At 49.8% G+C, this 27,496-nt stretch overlaps 2 protein-coding genes and 1 long non-coding RNA gene across 6 annotated transcripts; 2 read left to right on the plus strand and 1 right to left on the minus strand.

Annotated features, from left to right (window-relative positions):
• Positions 1-1,937: 1,937 nt before the first annotated feature.
• On the minus strand, positions 1,938-4,506 carry LOC136793100 (uncharacterized). 2 transcript variants are annotated; one of them, XR_010837907.1, is made up of 3 exons: positions 4,196-4,506; positions 2,676-2,725; positions 1,938-2,024 (listed from the first exon to the last, which is right to left on the minus strand). It is a non-coding gene; the product is annotated as an uncharacterized lncRNA (long non-coding RNA). The 2 variants fall into 2 exon arrangements; XR_010837906.1 differs by lacking the exon at positions 4,196-4,506 and adding an exon at positions 3,830-3,895.
• On the plus strand, positions 4,145-16,159 carry MON1B (MON1 homolog B, secretory trafficking associated). 3 transcript variants are annotated; one of them, XM_059043739.2, is made up of 6 exons: positions 4,145-4,915; positions 5,330-5,487; positions 7,344-7,664; positions 8,201-9,020; positions 9,375-9,522; positions 12,643-16,159. In XM_059043739.2, the coding sequence occupies exons 2-6, from the start codon at positions 5,340-5,342 to the stop codon at positions 12,850-12,852; spliced, it is 1,647 nt and encodes a 548-aa protein (XP_058899722.1). In that variant the 5' UTR covers positions 4,145-4,915; positions 5,330-5,339; the 3' UTR covers positions 12,853-16,159. The 3 variants fall into 3 exon arrangements, with proteins under 3 accessions (XP_058899722.1, XP_058899723.1, XP_066876207.1); XM_059043740.2 differs by having other exon boundaries at positions 4,173-5,113; XM_067020106.1 differs by having other exon boundaries at positions 4,173-4,824.
• SYCE1L (synaptonemal complex central element protein 1 like) lies at positions 14,085-26,861 on the plus strand. Its single transcript, XM_067020107.1, has 12 exons — positions 14,085-14,145; positions 19,124-19,186; positions 20,851-20,910; positions 21,102-21,176; positions 21,757-21,807; positions 22,081-22,132; positions 23,201-23,284; positions 23,541-23,604; positions 24,452-24,521; positions 24,606-24,694; positions 24,908-24,986; positions 25,173-26,861. Exons 1-12 carry the CDS (start codon positions 14,085-14,087, stop codon positions 25,199-25,201), a joined length of 777 nt encoding a protein of 258 aa, XP_066876208.1. The 3' UTR covers positions 25,202-26,861.
• The last annotated feature ends 635 nt before the right edge of the window (positions 26,862-27,496 follow it).

The following is a 27,496-nucleotide window of genomic DNA, read 5'->3' on the forward strand; positions in this document are numbered from 1 at the left end:
GTAAGTTAATGACCCCTAGGACATGCTCTCTGCACACATAAAAAAAACAATAATTTATGGAAAGGTGACATTTCAAAGTGAAAGACCCTCATTGTACTGAGAGCTGAGATCACTTTTCCACAGCACCATGACAGCCCTGGGTTGACCATGTCGGGACGAGAAAACTCCCCTGCCCAACCTGGAGGCGGAGCTGATAATGGAACTGTGACGTCTACTCCAGAATGAGGAAGAAGGTGGTCTTCTCCCCCTCCCCACTTTTCCTCTGATTAGAAAACTGTAGCCCACTAAGTTCTCAGGGTGCAGCACCCTCTCACCCACCCACTTGTAAGCCTCACAAGTGTCCTATTCTAATAAATCACTTCTTATCTATCACTTTGCCTCTCGCTTAATTCTTTCTGTGCTGAGACATAAAGAACCGGAGCTCCTCGGAGCCCCCCCGAAATGCCATCTAGTGGTTTCACTGTTAGAAGCAGTCCATAAGCCCTCCCAATTGGCCATAATGCACTGCCCGGGCCACCAAAAGGAAACTCATATAATAGAGGGCAACTGGTTAGCTGACCAAGCTGCAAAGAAGGGAGCAAAGAAGGCAACAATCAAGCCATGATAGGATCACTTCTCCCACAGATTGACTTGTCAAAATACCAGGCAGTGTATTCAGAAAAGGACAAGGAGAGGGCCGAAGAGTGGGGTTTCACTCTTGACCACACATCACCTGGCTGGAAATGTAGTGCACAGGGAATTGTTTTGATTCCTGAGACACTCCTGGACACTGTGCTGTAGCACATTCATAATAGTGCCCATCACGGGAGAGATGCCACCTTACGATGGATTTAAAAGTATATAATGGGGGGCTTCCCTGGTGGCGCAGTGGTTGAGAGTCCGCCTGCCGATGCAGGGGACACGGGTTCGTGCCCCGGTCCGGGAAGATCCCACGTGCCGCGGAGCGGCTGGGCCCGTGAGCCGTGGCCGCTGCGCCTGCGCGTCCGGAGCCTGTGCTCCGCAGCGGGAGAGGCCACGACAGTGAGAGGCCTGCATACCGCAAAAAATAATAATAATAAAAATAAAAGTATATAATGGGGCCTAACCTACAAAAAAACCACCCAGTGAGTCACTCAGAATTGCATGATTTGGGCTAAAAATAATCCAAAGACTGCTGTCAGGCCTCCCCAGATGGGGACCCAACACAGAGGAACCTGCCCCACTGAGGACAGGCAAATAAAGTTGACTCAAATGCCTTGAGCTGCAGGAAATTTCAGATATCTGCTACTGTTTGTGGACACTTTTTCAGGATGGGTGGAGGCATAACCCACCAGGACAGGAAAAGTCTCTGAAGTGGTTCAAGCCCTCCTTAAGGATATTATCCCCGGGTTTGGACAGCCTAACACCCTTCAAAGTGATAACAGGCTTGCTTTTGTCTCTAGCATAATCCAACAAATAGATGTCTAAAGCACGACAAATTCATGGGCAGTTACATTCGTCCTGGGACCACAATCAACAGGAAAAAAATGAGAAAATGAATCATACATTAAAAAGAAGCACTGCTAAAACAGGTCAAGAGAATAATTTAACTGGGGATAAGGCTCTGCCAACTGCCCTGCTGTGGATCAGAGGGGCTCCCAGAAGCAGGCTGAAATTAAGCTCCTTTGAAATAGTTTTTGGTAGGCCATTACAGGTGTCTACCTGGACCAAGGAACCTGTAAACGCTCTGAAAGATCTAGCTGTTGCTAATTAGGTTAAAATTTGGGGAACTATACTGACCTCTCTTCATGAGTTTGCCTCCAACAGGTCTGCCTATCCAACTGAAGTAACCTTACATCCGTTCTGACCCGGAGACTGAGTCTTCCTTAAAACCTGGACAGAACAAGGGCCTGAAGCTCAGCTGATTGCAAGGTGGACAGGACCACATGTGGTATTACTTACCATGCACTCATCTGTCAAGTTAGCTGGAGAAAAGCCATGGATTTATCACACTCAGATTAAAGCAGCACCACTGTCATCAGAAAATGGCCCAACTCCCGAAAGGCCTAGAGAGCAATGGGTTTGTGAACTCTTAGAAGACTTAGGTTTGCTCTTCAAAAAAGATAAATATTGAGATTGCAATTTCATTATAGCTGGAGGAGGGTGGGTCAACCTACGTGTTTAATCTTGTTCAACTGAACAACACAGCAATCTATTGTAATTATGGCACAGTCGGAAAGTTAAAATTAATAGATATGTATAGAAACTGGAACCAAAACCCCCAAGTCCAATTACAAATTAGACAACAGAAGGACTGAGGGATTTCATCAGGTTCAAATAATTGAGAATTGTCCTATCTACCAAAGATTCTAAGGACTATTCTTAGACTAGAATAGAATATTCTTATCAGCCCAAGGCTGATCAATTCCATTCTACAATCACTCACATCACCCCTATTTAGCAGGAAGTAGCCAGAGGGGTCATTGCCCCTTTTCCCATAAGACTGTGGAATGGACGTTGACAGTGGGGAGTTGTAATAGGGAATAACAAATCTGACTCCATATTAGATATGTTTCTTTTACTTTAACCTTTGATATCTGTTGCTTTTGTTACAAGTTAATCACTAAAATGATGTTGCCTATAGCATGAAGCATAGATAACGCCCGCCCCGTCTCAGGTAACCCTGCCCCCTCTGCCTGAATGTTAAACTAAAATACCTTTGTTCAGCTCACAGGGAAACATCCTGACCCAAGCCACCGGTGAATGACTGCAGGAAAGAAGAAATTAATATACCCCCTCCTTGAGTCTGGTGAAACCATAAGATATTTGCAAAACATATGGGCTTTTTACTTTACCTCCTCACTTGCCCCCTCTCTGTTCTATAAAAGAAACTACCACCCAGGGCTTCCCTGGTGGTGCAGTGGTTAAGAATCCGCCTGCCAATGCAGGGGACACGGGTTCAAGCCCTGGTCTGGGAAGACCCCACATGCCGCGGAGCAACTAAGCCCATGCGCCACAACTACTGAGCCTGAGCTCTAGAGCCCGTGACCCTCAACTACTGAAGCCCGCACGCCTAGAGCCCGTGCTCCGCAACAAGAGAAGCCACTGCAGTGAGAAGCCCAAGCACCGCAAGGAAGAGTAGCCCCCGCCCGCCGCAACTAGAGAAAGCCCGTGCGCAGCAACGAAGACCCAACTCAGCCAAAAATAAATTAAAAAAAAAAAAGAAACTCGCATCCAGACCCCCTACAAGACGGTTCTCTAGAACTCTAGTCTGCCATCTTCTCAGACTCCCAGCTTTCCAAATAAAGTTGTTATTCCTTGCCCCAACACCTCCTCTCTTGATTTATTAGCCTGTCATCCTCTCTTGATTTATTAGTCTGTCATGCGGCGAGCAGAACGAGCTTGGACTCGGTAACAATGAGAGTCAACTTCTCCTAAGATTCCTCAACGTAAATGGGAATCCTGTGGGCAGTGGAGCTCGGGGTTCCAACTAGGCTGGTCCTCAGGGGCTTTGCCTCATTGAGCTCCATTCGGCTGACCAAAGGGCAAAGAGTGGGAAGCCAGAGATCAAGCGAGAGCAAAGTGAGAGCGTCACAGAGGAAGAGAGAAAGGGAGATCCTGGAGGAGAGAAAACTGAAGAACGACTAAGAAAGACAAAGACCTGGAGAAAAAGACATAAAAAGAGCTGAAGGGATAAGGAAGGAGGGCACACAGACACACGGAGACATAAACATCGGAAGAGAGACAGAGATGCAGACGCAAAGAGACATCCAGACACAGAGAAAGAGGCTCAGAGACAAGGAGTCGCGGGCAGAGACATTCAGAGCAAAGAAGGAGAATCCAGAGCAGGCCTGTCCATATCTGCGCTCACCCTCACACTAAATTTGTCGGGTAGGACCGCCTGATGCAGCCCAGGAAAAGAAGATTGGATCATCCGGACCGCGCACTCCTCTAAACTAGCTTAAACACCCTCCCGGGGGCGGATCCCAGCGGCGGGCATCTTGCCCTACCCTCGTCCAGCCAGTGGTGGCGCTCAGAGGCCGGAGGGGCATTTTCCTCAACCAACGAGGTCTCAGAAGGCTCCCAAAGCCTCGCCCACAAGCACCCCAGTTAGGCCTGGGCTCCTAATCTGCATGGCTCCGCCCACAGAGCCCTATCTTGGGAAGTGAGGTCAGCTCGGCCTTTTGCCGGTCTGGGCAGGCCCTGGTCAGCCTACACATTGCCTTCGCAAACTCACCCCTCTGCGCCATGAGCATGTCCACGGCTTGCGCTTGCCTTTTTCCAGAGGCCGCTAAGCCCTTTGCCTGCCTGAATACCCAGACACCCATGAATACTTCCTACATCTGAGAGGCCCGCCTCTCGCCAGAGAAGCTGAGTCCCATAGGCTGGCCAGCCTGCGCACGGCACTCCGATTGGAAGCGGCGACTGTCCGTCAATCATTTTCTCTCTGTCAGACTCCCCTCCACCCTCACGCCTCTGCCTTTCCTGGTAGATAAAGGAGGGTGAAGTTGCCTCAATTCTGGAGAGCGCGTCTATAGACCAGGCACGGGCATCTATCATGACCTAGGCTGCGAACTTCCTCCAGTGAAGAGAGGAATAGGCCCGAAACTTCGATTGGGTCCAGAGAGATGTCAGTCAAGGGATCGGCGGGTGCAATAGCAATCCGACGCACAGTATTGGTGGAGATACGAAGCCGACGGAATGCGGGCGGAACGGTCGGAGGGGGGGCCGGCTTCGCTTGATTGGGCCATAAAGGAAGCAGTGCCGCCCTCCGTACTCCGGATTGGCTGAACGTGAGCCGCGCCCCCCTCACGCCGGCAACCGTGGGTACAAGAAGTGTCCCGGACTCGTCCCTGTTAGCCGCTGGTGCGGGTGCGGTGGGAACGAGGGCAGAAGGGGCTCTGGGTTCCAGGCCAGATCCGACGTAGATCCGGGAGTGGCGCGCGCTTTCTCTACGGTGAGGGAACACAAGTGGGAGGCGGGAGAGAGGGGTCCGGCGCCCAGCGAGCGAATAAAGGTCCGCAACCGGAAGTGTCTTCAGAGCCGCGTCGCACCCGGAAGTGTGGCAAGACAGCCGCCACACCCGCAAGTGTGATGCTTCCGCGGCTACGGGAAGTAATGGTACCTGGCCAATTGAGATACGGAGTTAAAACAGGTGTTTATATATCTTTATTTCCAGAGGCTCGATAGAGCCTCCCATTTCGGAAAGTGTTGGAGGTTGCAAGTATGTGGTCGTGTTTTTGAATGTCTCATCCTGTTGAAACTCGAGGGGAAACGAGCCCCAGGAGTGTGTACAAGGGGGCCAGGTTCAGTAACAGCTTTTAAGAAGTTTCTTTTGCTGCGGGTCACTCTCCATTCCCCTCCCCCACAGGGATGTGCAGATGGAGGCCGGAGGAGGCACTGCTGCCCCAGCCCCCGGGGACGCGGAGGACTTGGAGGAGATGCGGTTCCCCAGTGAGGAGACTAGAGACGGTGAAGGGATTTGCAGGGATCTACCCGGTACTGCAGATGCGAGCGTGGAGAAAACAGGTATGCATTCCCTTCACTGGGGTCTTGGAAGAAATCCCCACGGGGTGTTATTGTTGGGGGAGGTCCATGGGGGACCAGAGGGGAGCCTTTTGGGACTCGGGGAAGTAGTTTAAACCATAGCTTGGGTCAGTGGGAAGTCATTGTGTACTCACGTTGTAGTTTAAATCATTGAGGAGTGAAAAAGAAATCAGTGGGTGTCAATGGATGTTCACTGGGGAGTTGGTATGAATTTAGGTCATTGAAGAATCAGAAAGGGATCCGTTGGGGTTAAAGAGGGGCACTAGGGATTGAGGATGTTAAGGTCAGTGAATGACCAAAAAAAAGTTAATAGGGTCAAATGGGGACTATTTAAAAGTCAGTCCTCCTTTAACCGCTTTGGGGTCTTTAAATCATTGAGGTGGGAAAGGGAATCAGTGGGGGCCACTGGGCGCTCAGAGTATTTACATCATTGACGAGTTGATGGTAGTCGTTGGAGGGAGTCTTCAAGGAACCAGATCTTAGTGGACGTTAATGATGATCATTGATGGGGAGACAGTGGACATCAGTGAAATTATCTGGAGAGTCAGAGGACCAGTAGGAAGATCTTTGAAGACTCTGGTGTCTGTGTAAAGCTATAGAGTGGAGGATCAGCGGAAGTCATTGCGGAATGAGTGCTCACTGACCACTTTGGAATTAGTGGGTGTTAATGGGGTCATTGGGAAGGATCAGTACACATCACTGAAAATCAGTAATTGGGGGGGGGGCGTCTTTGAGAACTTGTTGGCAAGTATTGAGAGTAGGTACTTGGGGACTGTCAATGAGAAAATGAGGGACTATGAGGTCATTGGGATTTTATGAGGAAAGTATTGATACATAGTTCGCCAGCGGATAACACTGGTTGTCACTAGGGATCAGTGGACCATCAACTAAAATAAATGGGAGGGTAGTCAGTAGAGGGCAATGAAATTGTGGATTTCATTGGTGAATGTTAATGACGGTCATGGCGAAGGGCGACAGAGGTCATTAAAGTCCTGTGTGTTAGTGGATGTTATGGTGGTTATTGTAGGGAGGGGAGTGGATATCAGTGAGAATAAAAGGGAGTCATATCAATGAGAATAAAAGTCAGGGGAGTCAGTGGAGGTCACTGGAAGTCTTGGATGTTAGTGGAGGTTAATGGTGGTCATTCTTGGGAATGCAGTGGACATGGAGATTAAATTGTGTGTAGATTAAATTGTGGGTCGGGGCAGTCATTGAAGACCCAGGTATCAGTGACGTTAAAGTGGGGTCATTGGGAATGAATAGGGGGTGAGGGGGTCCTAAAGACCCGGATGTTAGTAGATAATCATGGCAGAATTTGGATTCGTGATCATCAGCAAGACTGGGAGAGTCAGTGGGGTCATTAGGATCAGTGGACATCAGTGAGAATAAATAACGGGTTAGGGTAGTGGGGGGCACATTCAAAGACGCAGATGTTAATAGATATAATGGTAGCTATTGAGGGGTGAGTCGATACCAGGAAAATAAATGAGGGGTCAGAGATTAATGGGGGAACCATTGAAGCTGAAGCTATTGATAATCCTTCAGAGGCAGTGGAGTGCTTTGAAGACTTGGGAATGGCAGTTATTGAAAGGGGAATAATTAGTCCGTAGGGATATAAAGGGTTCAGTAATGACAGTAAGATGGGATTATTGGAGTTTTAGGGGGCTCGTTGAAACCTAAGTGTTAGTGGGCGTCACTGAGGGGCAGGGGAGACACCTGGGGGTCTGTGTCAGCAGCAGGGGGGTCATTGCAGGGCTGGTAGGGATTTGGTGGGTCTGTGGGCACATGGGGTTAACGGGAGTCCACGGGCAGATGACTCACCAGGGGCTCCCTTTCAGGATCCGAGACCGAGGACCAGCCACGCGGCCTGCTGCTCCAGTCCGAGGCTCCACCATGCACCTGTGGGCTCTGGGCTCCTGCAGCCTCTGAGAACAGTCCCGTGGGTGGCCCTGAGAGTGGCTCAGGGGGCCAGGGCGGGGACCCCAGCGACGAGGTCTGGCGCAGCCAGCGGAAGCACGTGTTTGTGCTGAGTGAGGCTGGCAAGCCCATCTACTCGCGGTATGGGAGCGTGGAGGCCTTGTCAACTACCATGGGCGTGATGACAGCGCTCGTGTCCTTTGTGCAGAGCGCAGGAGACGCCATTCGTGCCATCTATGCTGGTGAGCAAAGGGGCGGGAGGCAGAACAGGTGACGGTGACTGGACTGTAGCTGTCTGGCTGGCAGTAGCTCTTTCTGGCTGGCTGGCTGCCTGGGGGACTCTCCAGCTAGTCAGGAGTGAGTCAGTGTGCGTGGAGGCTGGCCAGGCGTCTGTCTGTCCAAGGGGTCTGTCTGTCTGTTGGTCCCGCTGGGTTTTGCGTGATTAACTCACTGGGATCTAAGTAACTGGCTGGGTATTTCCTTCTTGCCTAAGAGGGTGAGTCTGGGGGCCGTTTGGCCGAGTGTCCTTCTAGCTCTGTTAGTCCTTGCCGCATCTTGCTCACTCCATGCTGTGTGCCTGATTCCTCGCCCATCCCATCATGTCTCTGCAAATGTCCAAACTCCCCCATTTGTCCTTACCTTGGTGCTGTGTCCCTAGAGTGACCGTGTGGGCTCGGACCAGGAGCGTATGCCTTCCCGGGAAGGGTGGAAGGGCCCCACCGGACCCCGCCATGTCACCACTGACGCATCTCTACCCGCTGCCCCTTCCCTCCCGCAGAGGACCACAAGCTGGTGTTCCTACAGCAGGGCCCGCTGCTGCTGGTGGCCGTGTCAAGGACTCCTCAGTCGGCGGCCCAGCTGCGGGGGGAGCTTATGGCCGTGCACGCCCAGATCGTGAGCACGCTTACGCGTGCCAGCGTGGCCCGCATCTTCGCGCGCAAGCAGAACTACGACCTCCGCCGCCTGCTGGCCGGCTCGGAGCGCACTCTAGACCGGCTTCTGGACAGTGTGGAGCGGGACCCAGGTGCCCTGCTGCTGGGCGCCGTGCGCTGCGTCCCTCTCGCTCGCCCGCTGCGGGATGCGCTGGGTGCGCTGCTCCGACGTTGCACGGCGCCTGGCCTGGCCCTCTCGGTGCTGGCGGTTGGCGGTCGCCTGGTGACAGCAGCCCAGGAGCGGACCGTGCTGGCCGAGTGCCGGCTGGACCCAGCCGACCTGCAGCTGCTGCTGGACTGGGTGGGGGCCCCGGCCTTTGCGGCGGGCGAGGCCTGGGCGCCTGTGTGCCTGCCCCGCTTCAATCCCGATGGTTTCTTTTACGCCTACGTGGCCCGCCTGGACGCCATGCCCGTCTGCCTGCTGCTGCTTGGCACCGACCCCGAGGCCTTCCACGACATGGCCACCTGCCGGCGCCTGGTCGAGGACGGCATGCACTCCCTTGGGGCCATGCGCACCCTCAGGGAGGCCGCCAGCTTCTCCAGCACCCCATCGGCCAGCGCCTCGGCCTACAGTGTGCAGGCTGTGGAGGCCGCCGGCCTCCGGCACTTCCTTTATAAGCCGCTGGACATCCCCGACCATCACCGCCAGCTGCCCCAGTTTACCAGGTGGGCCCCTACCCTGCAGGCAAGTGGCCTGGTGGGAAGACTTATCTAAGGTTCGGCAACTCATAGACACGAGTCTGGAGAGAGAGCCAGCCGTGCTCTAGAGAGATGCAATAGAAGGAGCCTGCCTGATGCGGACGGCTCAGCCACCAACCTCGAGAAATCCCCTGTTCTAATGGAGAGGAGGGCCCCGGGACTCAAGGAGTCCCCGAGATTAATGGGGAGCTTAGGCCCTGAAAAGCCTCCAGTCTAACGGGGGAGGCTCAGCCTAACTGAACTCCCTAGACTGAGGGGAGAGAGGCCAGCCAAGAAAGCCCTAGACTGACCTTGCCGCCCCCCCCTCATCCATCACTGCAGCCCCGAGCTGGAGGCCCCGTACAGCAGAGAGGAGGAACGACAGCGCCTGTCCGGCCTGTACCACCGCCTGCATGCGCGCCTCCATAACGCCTCCCGGCCCCTGCGCCTCATCTACCACGTGGCTGAGAAGGAGACGCTGCTGGCCTGGGTGAGTTGAGTGGGGGGCGCTGAAGGAGTTAATTGCCCCACTTCAAGCCTTCTTTCCCTCCCCTGTATCCCCTCCAGCTGTGACAGCCTCCTTCAAGTGCACCGCGCCTCGGCCTGGGCTGCGGTTTTGCCTCCAGAAGTGTCCTGGCCACTCGTGTGTCTGTGAAACCCCGCAGTTTCAGTGTCCAGAACCTTCAGTTCCATCATTCTGTTGACCGTTCCCTCGGTCAACAGTAACCATCTGGTAAATACCAGAGAAACAACCAGTAGAGAGTCTGGTGGTTTGGGGGTTTTTTTTCCAGGAAAACAAATTTATTTTTAAAATTTAAAATTAGTGAAAACATTTTAAATGTTCTAAGTAGCAATAACTGTCTCTATCAGGCAATACAAGTGTGAAAATTACTAGTAGAAATATGAAAAGACGCATACTATTTTAGGTAAAATTGAAATACAAAGTTATCTGAATTTCATTCAATAACGTGTTTCCAGATATTAGGATCTTCTGCCATCATGTGGACATTTTTGAAATTACACTTACACAAAAAATTCCTGTCTCTGACTGGAGTATTCTAGTCAATAGTAAAAGGAATAAATGAATCCAGTTGTAAACAAGGTAAATATTCTTAGAAGAATTTAGTGAAAATTACCATGCACAGTTGCTCCCAGTTTCTGTCTTCTTTCAGAGAGAAGATGGTGTTCATTGTAGCTTAAGGAAACTGTATGACAGACACTCAACTTCATTTTCTGTTTCCAAGATTCTTAGCAGTTATGCCTAGGACTCTCCCAGTTCATGATCTTAAATTTCTTAAATACTCGTTAATCATCTCTTTCCATTCTTAGGCACTTAAAACACAAAAGTGCCAAATCTGAATTTGTTCTTCACATCAAACAGAAATTAAGTTTTCTTCTTTTTAGACACATGCATTGACACTTGTAGATAAACCACCAGTCTACAGTAGAGTATCTGCTGGTTAGCCACCAGTAGAGTGTCTTTGACTTTCAAGAGGCCCCGTTATCTACCATCGCTGTGCTCGCCGATTTCCCATGAGCCCCGCCCACGTGTCTGCAGGTACCAGTTGAGCTTTGACTCCATGAGTTCCCAGCACGCTTGAACACTACAGGCTTGGTCCCCCACTGTGCCTTCCACCTGGTGTATCCTTCCCTGGGGTCTCTTCCGGGCTCCTGTCCTCACTTCCTATGGGTCTATTCAAGGTCAGCTTCAGGGAGTTTGGTCACGTGACTCCACTGGAAATGGCACTTTCCCCTAGATTCTGCTATTTAGTGCATATTTATTAAATCATTTATTTGCATGCCTGTTATGTGTCAGGCATTGTTCTAGGCTGAGAATTTTATTTAATTTAAAAAAATTTCTTTAGCTTTCCTTTTCAAGCAATTTTAGACTTACAAAGAAGTTGCAAAAAGTTACTTTAAATAGGTCCTTCACATAGTTTCTCCAGATGTTAACATAACCACAGGAACTCATTAAATCAGGGAATTAACATCAGTACAATAACATCTTATCCACAGACTTCATTCAGACTTCACCACTTGTCCCACTAATATCCTTTTACTGGTCCAGAATCCAGTCCAGGATCACATATTAGATGTATTTATTGTGTCTCCCTAGTCTCGTTTATTCTGGAACATTTCCTCCGTCTTTTTTTTTTTTTTTTTTTGTCTTTTGTGACTTGGGCACTTTTAGAAAGTACCAGCCAGTTAGTCTGTAGAATGTCCCTCAACTTGGGTTTTTCTAATATTTTATCAAGACTAAATTGAAGTCATGCATTTTGGGCAAGTATATCACAGAAGTGATGTTGTGTCCTTTTCTGCTTCATATCAGGAGGACCACAGTGTCACTGTGTCCCACTGATGATGGTAACTTCTATCACTTCATTAAGGTGGTATCTGCCAGGTTTCTCCAGTTTAAAGTTAGGTTTTTTTGCCCTCTGTAATTAGTAAATATCTTGTGGTGATTATGTCAGTGTTCTCTTTTTCACCATATTTACATCCACTAATTTTAATATCCATTAATGATTTTTGCCTTTGACAGTTGTCTCTACTTTTCTAACTCCATCATAACTTCATTTATTGGTTGAGATTCTACTGTATGGAAGAACTTTCCCTGCTCCTATTTATTTGTTGAATTTTGAACTTTATATTATGGAATTTTCTTGAATTCAATGAGCTAAAATCTTTTCCTTTCATTTATTTTTGTGCTCAAATTGTCTCTGAGTTAGCCAGCAGGAGCCATGATTTAGCCAGACTGGCCCCTGTATCTTTTTGACACGTCTGCATGACTGCTTAAGCACTTCTTACTTTCTGGCACAAGATATTCCAAGCTCATTTTGTACTTTCTCTGTGCCCGTTCTAAAATTGGCCATCTGTCCAATGAGCCCTTGCACCTTTCAGTGGAGGATGGTACTTCAAAAACAAGATCTGGTAGGCCCAGGATTTTAAATCGGGTGGTCAGGAAATGATAGCCACATGGAAGGGGAGGTCACAGGTCGTGTGGGTATCTCCAGGAACAGTACACCTGGCCGAAGGAAAGGACTGTGCAAATGCCATGAGGTGAGGCTGAGTCTGGTTATGTTTGAGGAACAGCAAGGAGAGGCTAGAGTGGATGGAACAGAGAGAGCAAGGGGGAGAGCAGAGAGAGGTGATGTGGAAAGGTGCTGGTGACCTGGTCAGGTTAAGCCTCTCAGGTTGGTATGAAGATTAAATTGTGTTAATCCTCCTATTATATCCAGGCTACAGATGATAAAAACAGGTGTGTGGAGCGTAGAACAGGACTTTGTATACAACCATTGCTCATTAAATGTTAAGCATTGTTACCATCCCCAGCGCACAGATGAGTGAACTGAGGTCCAGAGAGTGTACATCCACACACACACAGAGCCAGCATCACCCAGTTGAAGCCACTAGATCTCGCTGATCCCTTGCTCCACTCATGATACAATAGCATCAGCTTACCCGCTTTAGCCCAGTGAGCAGGCAGCACCAAGGCGGAGCTGCTGCCAGGTGCACCTTCCAGACGGGACAGGCATGGGGCCGGGGCGGGGCGGACAGCACCGGGCCTGGCCAGCTCCGGCCCAGCTGACCCCGTCTCCTCTCAAACCCCCAGGTGACCTCCAAATTTGAGCTGTACACCTGCCTCAGCCCCCTGGTGACCAAGGCGGGTGCCATCCTCGTCGTGACCAAACTCCTACGTTGGGTGAAGAAAGAGGAGGATCGTCTCTTCATTCGTTACCCACCCAAGTACTCCACACCCCCAGCAGCCCCAGCTGCCTCCATGGACCAGGCTCCCCATAACGGCCTGTTTACTGGACCTTGAGAGGCAGAGCTCCCAGACTGGGCCGGGCGGGGAAACACCCCCTTTGGCTTTTACTTCCTGTCTCCACCCTGGAAATGGACCGAGGCCGGGCTGGGGGTCGGGGGGGGTTGCTGGTGGTGGTGCCTGTGGCTAGTCCCTGTCTCCCCGGGCAGTGGAGCAAGATCTGGGGGGCTGCCCACACATGAGAGATGGGTGGCAGTGTGGCTGCCCACAGGGGGGCAGGCTGCTCGCCCAGCTCCCTCCTGGCCCTCCGCCTCTGGGGAAACCCTCTTCCCCTCCGTGTGCCACACCTCCTTCCCTTGGATGGTGTTCCCGCCTCTGTCAGGGACCGTCCCCTCCAGTCCTGGGCACCACACCCTGTGTCCTGCACCAGGGCTCTGCCTCCCCCATGGGGTCTCAGCCCTGAGGGTCCAGGGCTGGCCAAGGTCTCCTTGGGTGGCCCACGGGGGTTCCGCAATTGGGATGCGGGACCAGCCGGTGCCCAGAAACGGCCTGAAGATATTTTAAAGAAAAAAACTGCACATAAAAAGCCTAAAACCAATCCCCATAAGGACATCCCTTTGTGCTTCATGTACTTCATCTTTACGCAGTCAAAAATGACCCCCATCAGTGTTGGCTGCTGCTAATATTAATGAGAAGATGGCCTCCGGCATCTATCTGTCTGTGTAACCCGGGGCAAAGCACCTGACTTCACATGGTGGCTGAGATCCAGAGTTTTTACATAGATCCACTTACCTTCCACGGCTCATTCTACTCACTCATGAAATGGAGATACCTAACCTCTCATAGGCTGGTAAGTGAGGATTCGTGAACGAAAAGGGACTCAACGTTTGCGTACCACCACACAGCGCAGGGACATCTGTCCCAGACTTGCACAACCTGCACAGCACGGCATCCTAGAGAGGGAGAGGGCGAGACCTGCCTGTCATTTCCATGCGTGCACGCAGCACTCGCTCGCCAATGACCAAGACCCTAGTTTTGCCCTTCTTTTCCCTAACCTGGAGTTGCAGGCCTCACGGTGCACGCGTGCGCGCCAACTGTCGCTCGGGGGCTCTGGGCTGTCCCCTCCCGGGAGCTGAAAGCCCATCGCTATTCACCCTGGTCAACTGACGCACAGACACGCACTGGACGCGTGCGCTCTGCACAGCCTGTCTGCCTTCGCGTGATTTTTTTTTTTTTTTAACCAATCATCGTCCGAAGCGCAGGCACGCCAGTCGTGCGTGTGTTGGAAAATGGCGGGGAAGGTGGAGCCTTCGGAAGTGCCGTCGCCCCGAGTCCTTGAGGAGGTTGAAGGTAGTGAGGGCAAGTGGGCCTCTGACAGCCAGGGTGGAAGGAAGGGAGAATTCGTCCCCTTACAATAATGAAATATTGATAGCAGTACTTAAAGAAGAAAAACTGTAAGCCTTTTATTTAAAAAAAAAAAAAAAAAAAAGCCCTTCAACAAAGTGCAAATAAGTAACATTCTCAGCAGCTCGATTAACTTGTCAACTTTTTTGGCTATATTGCTTACGTATCTTAAAGTAAACAATAGACTAAATAAATACTTAAGTATGCATCTCTTCAAACAAAAGAGGGGGGTGGATCGTCCCACAGAACCCACCCAACTGCTGCCATAGCTAAGAAAATAAACAGTACTTCCCCGATATCATCATTTCACACCCAGCCCATATCACTCTTCGCATGGACTCTTAAATCTTAATTGGGAATGGCCACTCCCACAGACGGCTTCTTAGGAGAAAATTCTCCAGGGCATTTTGTTGATATTGACACCCCACACCCCAGTGAGAGGAAAGGCAAAATTTTCCTAGAGGGAGTTGGAAATTGCAGTCTAGCCAAAAGAAGAAAATCTCCCAAGACAATGATCCCCTGTTAGCCACTAGCATTTTTTTTTAATTATAGAAATTTTCGAAATGTACCAAAGCACAGAAAATAGCATGATGAATACCCATGTACCTGTCACTTTGTATCACCTGTTGTCGACTCTTGGCCCTCCTTTCATTTATCTCTGACCACCTTTCCTACACACTCTTTAAACCATCATATTAATAAACACATTGGATTGCATCTTTCCAGATGTATCTATGCAGGTGACAACAATAATTATGCACTTGTATACTGTCTGTCTTAGGATGTGAGCTTCATGAGAACAGACCGTTTATTGCCGTTTTCCCAGCACCTGAAACAATGCCTGCTTGGCATATAGTAGGTGCTCAGTAATTTTTTTACTGCATGAATAATGAAATAACTAACACTGAGAGCTCGCTTAGATTTTGGCCTCGCATTGAGTGCAAGCTTTCAACAAGAAATAAGACACATGCCAATAAATCTTCCTTACTAAGCACTTAGTGTAGCTGCCACTGTGCTTAAAAAAAAAAAAGACTATTATTATCAAATTTTTTTTAAAAAGGAAGTTATGATCAACTTCGCCAGCAATGGAGAAAGTTGAAAAGCATATCAAGTTACCATTTCTAACCCATCAAAATTGGCTTTAGAAAAGTATATCTGGTGTTTTCATATCTTCAGTCACCATGCTTGGTAATCTTAGAGTACACAGATGTGTGGACCAAGCAGGGTCATTGGAATGTTGCTGATGGAAGCAAAATACAGAAGCAATCACGGAAATGACTAAATTTAGGTATATCCATGCATGGTGGAATGCCTGTATAGTGGACATTTTTTCTTAAAGAGGCAGGAAAAAATCATTAAATTCCAATTTAATTTAATTAATTAAAATTAATTTTTAAAGGAGAAGATGGTGATTCATTAACAGAGAGAGAGCTTCAAAAGGGATCATATTCTTATGAGAGAAAAGCAAGTTGGGATTAAAAAAGAGAGAAAAAAAAAAAGAAGAGGCAGTTCAACTACAGCCCTATGTGTGCTGCTTAGAAAAATGTCTGAAGGCTAAAGGCCTAACTGGTGACTCTCAACAAGGGACTTGGATTTGGGGGGCTGTGTAGAGGTGGAAGCATTTCTGTAATTTTTTTAAAAGGAAAATGTAAGTAGTGCTAAATATTAAAATATAAGAGGAAAAATGCTGAATGGAATCAGAGGATCGTACATTAATATTGGTCAATATTAACATCTCTGTTTTGATGATTATACTGCAGTTACCTGGTAGAGTCCCCTTATAAATAGGAAATATATACTGGAATGTTAAGAAATAATGGATCATGATGTCTGCAATTTATGTGTAGGAATGCTCACAAATGGGAAATATGATACAAGGGCAAATAGCACTGTGGCCTATTTCTACTTTTATGTATTCAATACGTCTGAAATTATTTCAAAATAAAGTGTTTCAAAGGGGTTCATGCTCTATAGGCTGTTTTGTTTTGTCACATTGATTTTTTAAAACTTTTGTCAAGATGTTAGCTGGACTATTTGAAAGATTTACTGATCACCTATGATCTTACTGTGTGACCAGGACTAGGAGTGCAGTGGAGAGGATCATATGGTAGTTCTACTTTTAGTTTTTTAAGGAACCTCCGTACTGTTCTCCGTAGTGGCTGTACCAATTTACATTCCCATCAACAGTGTAGGAGGGTTCCCTTTTCTCCACACCCTCTCCAGCATTTATTGTTTGTAGATTTATGGATGATGGTCATTCTGATTGGTGTGAGGTGATACCTCATTATAGTTTTGATTTGCATTTCTCTAATAGTGATGTTGAGCATCTTTTTGAGTGCTTTTTGGCCATCTGTATGTCTTCTTTGGAGAAATGTCTGTTTAGGTCTGCCCGATTTTGATTGTGGTTTGTTTGGTTTCTTTATATTGAGCTGCATGAGCTGTTTGTATATTTTGGAGATTAATCCCTTGTCAGTTGTTTCATTTACAAATATTTTCTCCCATTCTGAGGGCATATACCAGAGAAAACCATAATTCTAAAAGATACATGTGCCCCAATGTTCACTATTTACAATAGCTGGGACATGGAAGCAACCTAAATGTCCATCAACAGAAGAATGGATAAAGACGATGTGGTACATATATAAAATGGAATATTACTCAGCCATAAAAAAGGACAAAATAATGCCATTTGCCTTAACAGGGATGGACCTAGAGATTGTGATACTGAGTGAAGTAAGTCAAACACGGACAAATATTGTATGATATTGCTTATATGTGGAATCTTAAAAAAAGGGTACAAATGGATGCAAATTTACAAAACAGAAGTAGAGTCATGGATGTAGAAAACAAACTTATGGTTACCAGGGGATAAGGTTGGGGGAGGGATAAACTGGCAGATTGGGGTTGACATATACACACTACTATATATAAAATAGATAACTAATAAGAACCTGCTGTAAAGCACGGGAAACTCTATTCTATACTCTGTAATGGCCTATATGGGAAAAGAATCTTAAAAAAAAAAAAAGAGTGGATATATGTATAACTGATTCACTTTGCTGTACAGCAGAAACTAACACAACGTTGTAAATCAACTCTACTGCAATAAAAAAATAAATGCAGTGGAGAGGACAAACACAGATGGAGCTTTCACAGAAATGGTTCAACAAGCCAGCTGTGAAAGACATATGGGGACAATCGGGAAACCACATATGTTGCGGGCATTTTATGATATAAATGATCCGATGATTAGTGATGATTGCTGATCTTGTTGGTGTGACTATAGGATTGGAGTCATCTAAGAAAATGTCTTCTAGTAGTTGAGATTTTCTTTTTCTTGAGTTGAGACTCAGTGAAGTATCTAGGGATGAAATGTCATGAAGTCTGGGGCTTGCTTGAAAATACTTTAGCACAAGAAAAACAGCTGAAGCAAATATGTTTTTTTCGGCTGAAGCAAATATTAATGATTGTCATATCTGGACAATGAGTAAACTGGAGTTCATCATGGTATCCTCTCTACTTTCACGTGCATTTGGACATTTTCATAATATTAAAAACAAAACAAGTAATCACAAATATCTCCCTCTGGTATGAAAGTAGATTTAATTTTTTTTTGTTTCATTCCAAATATTAAGAATATTTAAAGAACATAAAAGTCTCCAGAGGAGACATACCAACCAATGATACCAGAGAAAAGCAATGAGATTTATGCAAAATTAAATTAATACATACCGATTTGTAAAAGATCTCAGGCAAGACAAAAAGGTGTAAAGAGAGTGAACATACCACCAAGTATTTCAACAAAATTTAATAAGCTTAGGTCAAGAAGCCCTGATTTTTTTTTTTTCCTCCGAAGCTCGTGGGATCTTAGTTTCCTGATCAGGGATCAAACCCAGGTCCCGGCAGTGAGACCACTGGACCTCCAGGGAATTCCCAAGAACCCCTGATTTACAACATGAGTTTTAATGGCTGCAAAGAATTTTATCCTCTGAATGTGCTGCAGTCAGCTAAGGTATCTTTAAGTTGCTTCCGTCTTTTAAGATTATGAACAATGGAACAATCTTGCCCACCATCCTTAATTATTTCCTTAAAATGTCTAAGGTGGAATTTCTGATCCAGAGGAGATGAGTACGTTTTTAATATTTCCTACCAGAAAGTTTGAAATGAAATGCTGTTTTTGCCTATCCCATTGGCAAAAGTGACAAAGGTGGAAGTTTCCTTTTTAGTGTTGTTTTTTCTGGTTGGGATTAAGGGGAGTAGAACCCTTCACAGGTGGTGCTATGTTCTTCCATCAGGAGGCTTACAATATCTAGTTGTCCTTCGTGGATGTTAGCAGCCATTAGTAAACCACTTCCTAGACCCATCAGTTCTATAAGAATTTGCACATTGTGGCCTATAATGATTTTAGTGAAATTGTTCTGTCCTACTGCACTGCTTAAAACTTCATACTGATTTTGAACAACAGTAGCAACAAAAGTACATCCCCTTCTCTCACACCTGACTTTCATTAAAGGGATGTCTGTGGTGTTCTTTGACCTCTCAGGAAGAAATGGCCATTAGGGGTCCTGATTCATCTAGCACACACCATCAACCCCAGAGACACAAGACGGGGTCCTGGGAGTTCCTTGGTGGTCCAGTGGTTAGGACCCCATGCTTTCACTGCCAAGGGCCTGGGTTCAATCCCTGGTCAAGGAACTAAAATTCCACAAACGGTGTGGTGCAGCCAAAAAAAAAAAAGGACAGGGGTCCTGCAGGAACCCTGCTCTGACTGGAAAGCTGCCCCTCAGCCTATTTTTGGTTCATCCCAGGCGTGTCCTCAGAACCCAATGAGGCTTTCTTCCTCCCTGCCCAGATTAGCTTGGACCTTTCCTCAGTCCCCTCTCACTGTCACTGGATGCTGTAATTCTGATTTGCATCTCCACAGGTCAGACCAAGTCTTCAAAGAAGACTGAAGAGTTGCTGGAAATGGTGAAGAAGCTGCAGAAAGGTCACGTGTCTCCTCGCGTCTGAGGCTTAGCCTGAGCTTTTGAGTCAGGAAGATGTGGTTCAAACCCACCCCCTCAACTCACAACCTTGGGAAGTTATCCCGTTGCATTTTCTCCCTCTTATACAATTTAATTCTTTAAACCAAAAACACAACTTCAAAATCCAAGAAGTATAAAGGGATGGAAAACCCTACCCTCCAACACTCATAGGCGTGCACGCGCGCACACACACACACAGACACACACACACACACACCCCAGCCATCCATTTCCCTGATCCATAGGCCATCAGCAACTATTTTTAAATTCTTAGGTATTTTTCTAGACATTTAAAAAAATACATTCTTGGGTGTGAATTCTTTGCCTTCCTTTTTTATATACAAATGGCAATGCAAACAGCTTTGCACCTTGCTTTGCTTGTCGATGGGAGACTGGGAGCCAGCCGGCATCCAGTACCCACAACAGGGCTGGGGCAGAGTTCTGGCCATGTTTGAGGTTGGATCCCCCCCAGTCCATCAGCAGCTTACAATACTACAATCCATTGGTCTGTTCCAAATAAAGGGGAACCTCCCCTTCCCCTGACTCTGTGGCCACATGCAAAAGTACATTGGAGCTGCTGCCTAGACCAAACTTCGGCAGAGGAATTGCGTGATTGAAAATGCAGGGACTCTGCCCGTCTCCAGTAAAACAAAGACCCCAGGGATTTGTGTCATAATCAGCACCTCGGAGAGCACTCAGTCTCCTGGAAGTCACAGGAGATGAAGTTGGTGGCCTCTGGAAATCCAGAACTTGAACTTAACTCCAGAGTGTCTCGTAGGCTGGTAGTGAGACCCAGTGAGGGTTGGACAGATTTTTATCTCAACTCTCTGCTTCCAACCTTGAAGCCAGAGAGGGACGAGGAGGGCTTCCCCGTATGGAGCACTGAAATTCGGACAGTGAGAAGTTAGCGATGACGCTCTAAAGACACAGTTGATCTCCCTGTCATTGGAGAATTTGATAGCTGTCAAGATGAAAAGTGGCATTTTCCCCATATCTCATATGAGGTCAGTACCAGAGTCCAGGTGGACAGAAGTGAAAACCCACCCCACCAGGCTTTTCATGGGGCGGTGGGGGGTGTCTCCCTTGTCTCCCTTGTCTCCCACCACATTCAGATTTCCATGTAGAAGCCTCTACCACGTCCCAGGAGGCCCTGGGCAATCTGCGACTCCCATTTCCCCACTTGGCCTCCAGCTACTCTCCACAAGCTCACTGGAGCCACACGAGCCACAGCAGACCGCTCGACCATATATTTGGGGGGTGCGCCTCACTCAGCCCCGCTGCGGGGGCTTTGCACTTATTGTCCGTCCGTCTGGCATGTCCCCCACCCCACCCTCCCCACCCCACAGAACTGCAGGGCTGGCTTCCTCCACATCATCTGGGGCCTCTGCACATCTCAAGAGGCACCTTCTACCCTTTCATCCTTCAGCCCCTTGCTTCACGTTATTTCCCTTTCCGGCGTTTCCTGCCACCAGCACTGACATCATGAATATCCTCGTTTAGTGTCCATCTCTCCCACCCAGAATGCAAGCCCTGCATTCAGACACAGTGGCAACACCCGCCCCCCTCCTTCTGCCTTAGACAGCCAGGCATCTGCCTTCTCTGGCTCAATCTTTCTTTCCTTCTGCAGAGGGAGGCCTAGAGCCCCAGGTCGAAGACCTGATTAACCGGATTAATGAGCTTCAGCAAGGTAAGCTCCGGGACGGAAGACGGCTGGCTGCCCAAGAGGGACCTGGGCTTTGAGAGCCTCCACTTCCTCTTCTATGAGATCCAGGCCCTTCCAGGTTGTCTGAAGATGAGTGTGCTGTGTCATGGTCTGTGAGAGAACAGCAAGGCTAGAGGCTGCGCTCACACCGTGTCTTCTTCCCTTTCTTGACCCAGCGAAGATGAAATCCAGCGAGGAACTGGGAGAAGCCCAAGCTCCCTGGAAGGCCCTGCCTAGGGACCTGGACTCCTGTAAGTGGGGCCACAAGAGGGACCCAGAGACCTCATGACCAGCGCTGACGTTCCTGTGCACACCTCAGGGTCTTCGCAAGGGCTGTTCCCTCCACCTGAGAGCCTCTCGTCCTACATAATCGACATTGCCTCGTGCTAGCTCACGTCACCTTTCAGCTCTCAGCTGAAACTTCGCCCCAACGGGTCTACCTTGACGGCCCCCGCTAAAAATAGAATACCACCTTCTCTCACTCCCCTGCTTGATTTATTTCTTTGCAGCCTTTATGTCTACTTGGCATGGTGTACTTTTGTATTTCTCATCATCTCTACCCTCAGTATAAACCATAGGCATCCTACACAAGGGAGGCCTGCAGTCCTTCACCCCTTCGGCACTTACAGGCAATGTGTGCCCCGAGCGGGGAAAGCCGGGTCAGGAGGGTCCCCAGCGGTAGATGGGTGCACGGTTGATGAGGAGATACCTCTCCTCCCCTGAGGCTGTTTCATATCTTCGGTGTGACCTTGCGCCTTCCCTTTGCATGAAGTTGCAGTCGGGGCACAGGATGAGGCCCCTGGAGACTCAAAGTGTCATTGTGTTTTCCAGCGAATGGAGAGAAAGTGCACCTGGAGGAGGTTTTGAGCAAAAAAGCAAAAGGTATTTGCCATCTGCTTCGTCCTCATTATTCTACCCCATCACCCCACAAATGCCTGAAGTTCTCAGACAGCCAGAGGAATCCCCCTGACACCAGAGTCAGGGTGCTTCCCTCTCTGTTCAGATCTCTCCCTTGGCCGCCATCGGACTCGGAGTCCGCACTGAAGTCCCTCGGGGCCCTCCAATGCACAGCATGATGTGAGGCCCCTTGCTTCTACCCAACTCTGACTTCTCAAGAGCTCTCGCAAAGCCCCCTGGTTCCTCTCCCCACAGAAGCACCGAGGACCCTCCAGCTGCACTGCCAAAGGCAGGGAAGTGAGGCTCGGAGGTAAGAGGTCCTGCCCAGCCCTTCCCCGCCTCATTCCCCAGCCTGAAGGAGGAGCGGGCAAGAGCTAGGGCAAATATATCTTGGACACACACTCCTCATTTTTCCTTTCTGTAAAATCGAGTAGCTAGACAAGAGACACCCCTGTTCATCATTAATATGAAGTGGTGGTGTTAAACTGAACTCGTTTAATCATTCATTGCTAGTTTCTTTATCAAACACATTCATCCATTGGTATTATTCTAAGTCTCCCCCTATTGGCTAGCCAGCTCTTCTACCATCCATTTATTTGTTTATCTGTCTACTCATTTATGGCCCCAGCCACCCATTTACCCAGCCGTCCACCTACCCACCCATCCACCCACCGTCCCCCTCATCCATCCATACATCTTTCCAACTATCCAATGCTTCATCCAGACAGACAGCCATTATCTCTCCAGCCTTCCATCTAATCATCTTTCACCCGTCCAATCACTCCTTCATCTTCTCTCCACCTTTCCAATCATCCATTTAACCGTTCATTTCTTTACCCAGCCATCCATCCAGACAGCTATCCATCTATCTCTCCATCCTTTGAACCTCTACATTCTTGTGACCAGAAGTCTCAAATGCTGGCACATCATGATTTTAATAATGTGGGAAAACTTGAGGATAGATAGTTAAAGTGTATATGTGCTTAACCACACCACACCTACCACTGTCTGATGAGCTGTTTATGTTCATTTATCAACTAATCCTCGCAATGACAGTACCACCATTTTACATATGAGGAAACTGAGACCCAGAGAGGTTCACTAGCTTGTGCAAGATCACAGTGGAATAGCAGATCCAGGCCTCAATCCAGGACTTTATAATTTATGAAACGAAACTACTGTACCCTTCACAGAGGTTTCTTGGGAAGGCGTGGTTTGATGGGGGACAGAATGGACAGGGTGGTAGTGTCGAGAGAGGCCTGTAAAGGTTCACATTTGCTCAGAGCAAAGGAGGGTGAGGACTCCCAGCCCCCCTCCTGCTGGAAGGAGTGGTGGCTCATTCACAGAATATAACTGAGGGTTCTCTTTCCTTCCCCAGGAAGTACATGTTGGCAGGGCACGTGGAACACATTTCTATCCATAACTCTCAGATCACAGAGAGTCAGGGACAGAGGAAGCCGGGGTGACCCTGTGTCTAGGGGCTGGGGTGGCGCGGTGTGGGGAATGGGAGTGGGGCTTGCATGAGGGAGAGTTTATTGGAAGTGGTGCTGTTGGAAGCAAGGCGTGGAGGAAGAAGCCCATAAAGCCCATAAAGGGGCTCCTAGCAAGGGAGCACCAGGCAAAGATCTGAAGGCCTATGAATGAGAAACCCCTGGACTGGGGCAGGCTGGGTGTCAGTCCTAGCATGTGTTTTCTCGTTCCTGGATGTTGGCCCCTAGGTTGCATGTGGAAGAACGTCTGGAGGATTTCACAGGCCAGCACCAGGACCCCTGGGAATTCCACGTGAGCCATTATCATTGCCTCAACCAAAGCCACTCCTCCCCCGGCTTCAGTGTCTCTGCTGATCAGTCCAGGGTCCACCTACTGCCCAGGCCCAAGGCTGAGGGGTAGTCCTTGACTCCTTTCTTCCTCTCACCGCCTCAGATCAGTCCTTCAGCTTCTACCTTAAACCCAACCACCTCTCACCATCCCCCACTGCCACACCCAGCATCCATCGCCCAGAGTGTTGCAGTAGCCATTGCTGATCTTGCCTCCCTCCTACTTGCCTATAGAGTGCTTATCTTGCAGTGGCAAATGGGAACTCTGAACCAGACATGGTCAGGGCATTCCTTCGTTCGGCCAATGTCTCTGCAAGTGTCCAGCAGCATTCCAAAGGGGCCAGGTCTTTGCTGTCCCCAAGTTGGTTAGGAGCAAGGAGATGCACACCCAGACTCTAAACAAGAAAATAAGTAGATAGATCATGTAACGCCAGCGGGGAAGCCCTCTCTGAGCAGGTGTCATCTGAACACAGACACGAGGGAAGTAAGTGAGGAAGCCATGCGGGTATCTGAGTGCCAATGTCCTTGGGAGGCTGAAGTTTCCTGGGGTATTTGAGGAAGAGCAAATAGTGGGGCTGGGGGATGAGAGAGTGGGAAGAGATGAGGTTTAAGGTACGCGGGGACATGGGGAGTGATTGAGGGGGAGAGCATCTCTGCCAGCGCCCGGCCACAGCAAAAGCTGCACACTGAATTAACGGAGAGCTGAATGAACGAACGAACGCCCTAATTCAAGTAAGGACTTTCAAAGAGGCGCGGAGGAGGAGGGGCCAGGAGGACAGCAGGACGGACAGGGCTCCTCTCTCTCTTCACAGATGCTGAAGCAGCGACTGGCCTGGGAGATCCGTGCCCCGCAGAGTAGCAAGGAACAGCTGCTCACCGAAGGTGGGACTCCTGCGCGGGGAGGGGTCGGAGCCGGGGCGGGAGCCGGGGCGGCGGGCAGGAGCTCCCGGCCCCGCCCACCCGCAGAGAGGCAGGCGCGGACCAAGCTGGAGACGGTGGAGCGGCGGCTGCGCTCTCCGCCCGAGGTCCAGAGAGCGCCGGCAGTTCAAACACGGGTAGGCGGGGAAAGGAGGAGCGGGGGACCGAGGTCCGCCCCGCCAACACCACCCCTCCTGCCCCTCCCAAAAGGGCGGGGCCTCCGCGGGCTGGGCTCTCCTCCCGCCGGGGCTTCTCTACAGTCTTCAGGGTTCAGTGTGTCAGTCGCTCCCTCCTTGTGCCCCCTCCACACTCCCTCTCTCTTGTTCCTCTCCTCTAACCCTTCTCCGCAGGCTGAAGGCGGAGCTGGAGAAAGTCCGGTGGCAGGTCCCCGCCCAGACTCAGACCACCCCAGAGGACCGGGCCGGAGAGGTAGAGAGCCCGGGATGGAGGCCAGACTGGCCGAGACAGAGCGGGCGGGATCTGGGATCCGGAGCCCCTCTGAGAAGGGGTGTGCGGGTGCAGGGCGTCCTCGGGGCGGTGGGGACAGGGAAAGGGCGGCGCGGGCCAGCGTGGGCGGGCACCAGGGCCCCAAAGCCTGACTCCCAGCCCCCGCAGGCCGACCCCCAGCTCCCCAGCGAGGGTGACCTGGCGCCGCCGGCGGAGCTGGCCCTGACGCCCCCCTAGGCCAGTAGGACCCACCCGGCCCCACCTTCCTTCAAGGCCCGCCCGGAAGTAAAGGCGACGTTTGCGGACCATCCTCCAATTCCCCGTCTGAGTCTGTGCCACAGGAGTCATTGGGGGTGGGAGTCGTGCCCTTCCTCTCTCCGGGGGAAGGGGGAGTGGTTCAGGAAGTCTGGGCGGGGCCTCGCCGGACTCCGCCCCCCACTCCCTCGGCCGGCTCAGGCCTCGGGAGCTCAGTAAACGCTCCCGACAGCTCAATGACTGGGTGGGTGTCAAGGCCACTCCATCTCCACGGCCTCATCTGGGGTTCCTGAACCATCTGTTTTACCAGTAAGGGCTAGAAGGGACGTGTTCAAAACCCGCTGCAGGTCCTGTCAGTCTCCTGTGGTTCAGAGTAAAATCCCAGCCTCCCAGAGTCCCTGCATTACCCGCAGATTCCCTCGGACCTGCCCGCCTACCTGGCCTCGCCTCTCACACCCTCACACGTTTGCTTCATGCCACACAGCTGATTTTCCACCCTTCTCCAAGCACCTTGTCATCTCACGGCCTTTGCCCTGCTGTGTCGTCATCTGGGGTGCCCTTACCCCAGTCTCCTCGGACTGCAGGGCTGTTAAGGATGTCAGCTGCTCAGGAGGCTGGCCTGGGGGACCCGGTTCCAAAGGGCACCTTGCCACCTGCTAAGCACGTGCGGGTTAAAGAGGCATTTGCTGAATGTCTGCTTGTGTCCCAGGCGCTACGGTAGGCCCCGGATTCTAAGTAGCAGGGTCGGGGAGGATCTCACTGAGGTAGTGGTGCCTGAGCAGGGAGGTGAGGCGGCAGGCGAGGCAGTGAGCCCCGTAGGTGTCTGGGCGAAGGGGCGCTGGGCAGACGGGATGGCGCCTGCAAGGGCTGTGGAGGGCACTGAGCTTGTCGAGTGTGAAGAGCATCTGGAGGAGGCCAGTGTGGTGGGGGCGGAGTGAGGCGACGAGGCGCGGGGGAGAGTGCCGGCACACCGGAAGGGGGACGCCTTCCAGGGCCCGGGAGCGGGCTCCTGTGCGACACCCGGAAATGCCCGAGGAGACGCACGTGCTGACAGAGCAAGACACTTTATTGGGAAGGGGCGCCCAGGGGCAGAGCAGCAGGGTGAGGGAACCCAGGGGAACTGCTCTGCCATGGGCTCTCAGTCTCAGGGTTTATGGTGATGGGGTGAGTTTCCGGGTTGTCTCTGGCCAATCATTCTGACTCAGGGTCCTTCCTGGTCTCCTTTTGACCTTTCCCGAATTCTTCTGGTTGGTGGTAGCTTGTTAGTTCTGCGTTCCTTACCAGGACCTCCTGTTGTCAGATAACTCCTGCAAGTGGTCTCTCTTGGGCCTGGCCAGGGCAGGTGGTTTCAGTCAGTGATTCCCTTCACAGTATGAGAGACTTCCTGGGGACCCAGGCAAGATGGCCCTTGTCTGTCTAGCCTGTTCTTCTCAGAACAGGACCTGGCATATAGTAAACACTCAGTAAAATGTTAGCTGTCACTAATTACTATGATGACTTATTATTATTCCCAGTCCATCTGTGAAGGAAACTCAGATGCATGAATCACTTAGAATGGGGGCCTGTAATCCCTTAAGTATTTAATAAATCATTCATATCATTTATTATTAATTATTATTATTATTATTCCCCGGCTACAGATGAGCAACACCAGGGTGTGTATTTCTCTTAGAACAGAGAGTTTCATGCAGAAAATATTCAATAAATGCTACCTATCATTTATTATTCTCATTACTATTCTTGTTATTCCCAATCTAGAGATGAGGAAAATTGAGGCAGTGAAAATATACAGTAAGCCCACGATAAATGTTGGGTCTCACCGTTGTTGCTATTATTATCCCAAGTCCACAGACAAAGCCCAGAAGGCTTTAATCCCTGTACCATGGCTCACACCAGGTCCAGCTGACCCCAGGCCTGGGTCCTGATGCCCTGCCCCACTGACGCTGCCTGCATGCCTTAGACCACCGTCCAGGGATCTTGAGGGAACTTAAGTGTTCTCTTCTCTATGTCACACAAATGGAGACAGCCTGGATATTCCACTGACATCACTTTCCTCCTAAGATTCAAATCCTGGCTTGCCTGCTCACTGAGTGACCTCAGGCAAATTGTTTAATGTCTCCAAAACTCAGTTACCAAATTTGCAAAATGGTGCCACCAACTGCACAGAACTGATTATAAACCTGGCCAACTCCTCAGTCCTTCCAAAACCTCCTCTGAGGGAACCTGCATCTCCTCCT

This window comes from Kogia breviceps, chromosome 18 (assembly GCF_026419965.1).
Source record: "Kogia breviceps isolate mKogBre1 chromosome 18, mKogBre1 haplotype 1, whole genome shotgun sequence".
NCBI lineage: Eukaryota > Metazoa > Chordata > Mammalia > Artiodactyla > Physeteridae > Kogia > Kogia breviceps.

Excerpts from the sequence above, each read along its gene's own strand:
- MON1B (XM_059043739.2), top strand. The coding sequence starts at position 5,340 with ATGGAGGCCGGAGGAGGCACTGCTGCCCCAGCCCCCGGGGACGCGGAG. Across the intron at positions 5,488-7,343 it reads TGCGAGCGTGGAGAAAACAG|GATCCGAGACCGAGGACCAG; the intron begins GTATGCATTCCC and ends GCTCCCTTTCAG. Across the intron at positions 7,665-8,200 it reads CATTCGTGCCATCTATGCTG|AGGACCACAAGCTGGTGTTC; the intron begins GTGAGCAAAGGG and ends TCCCTCCCGCAG.
- SYCE1L (XM_067020107.1), top strand. The coding sequence starts at position 14,085 with ATGGCGGGGAAGGTGGAGCCTTCGGAAGTGCCGTCGCCCCGAGTCCTT. Across the intron at positions 21,808-22,080 it reads TTTGAGCAAAAAAGCAAAAG|CACCGAGGACCCTCCAGCTG; the intron begins GTATTTGCCATC and ends TCCCCACAGAAG. Across the intron at positions 24,987-25,172 it reads CAGAGGACCGGGCCGGAGAG|GCCGACCCCCAGCTCCCCAG; the intron begins GTAGAGAGCCCG and ends CAGCCCCCGCAG.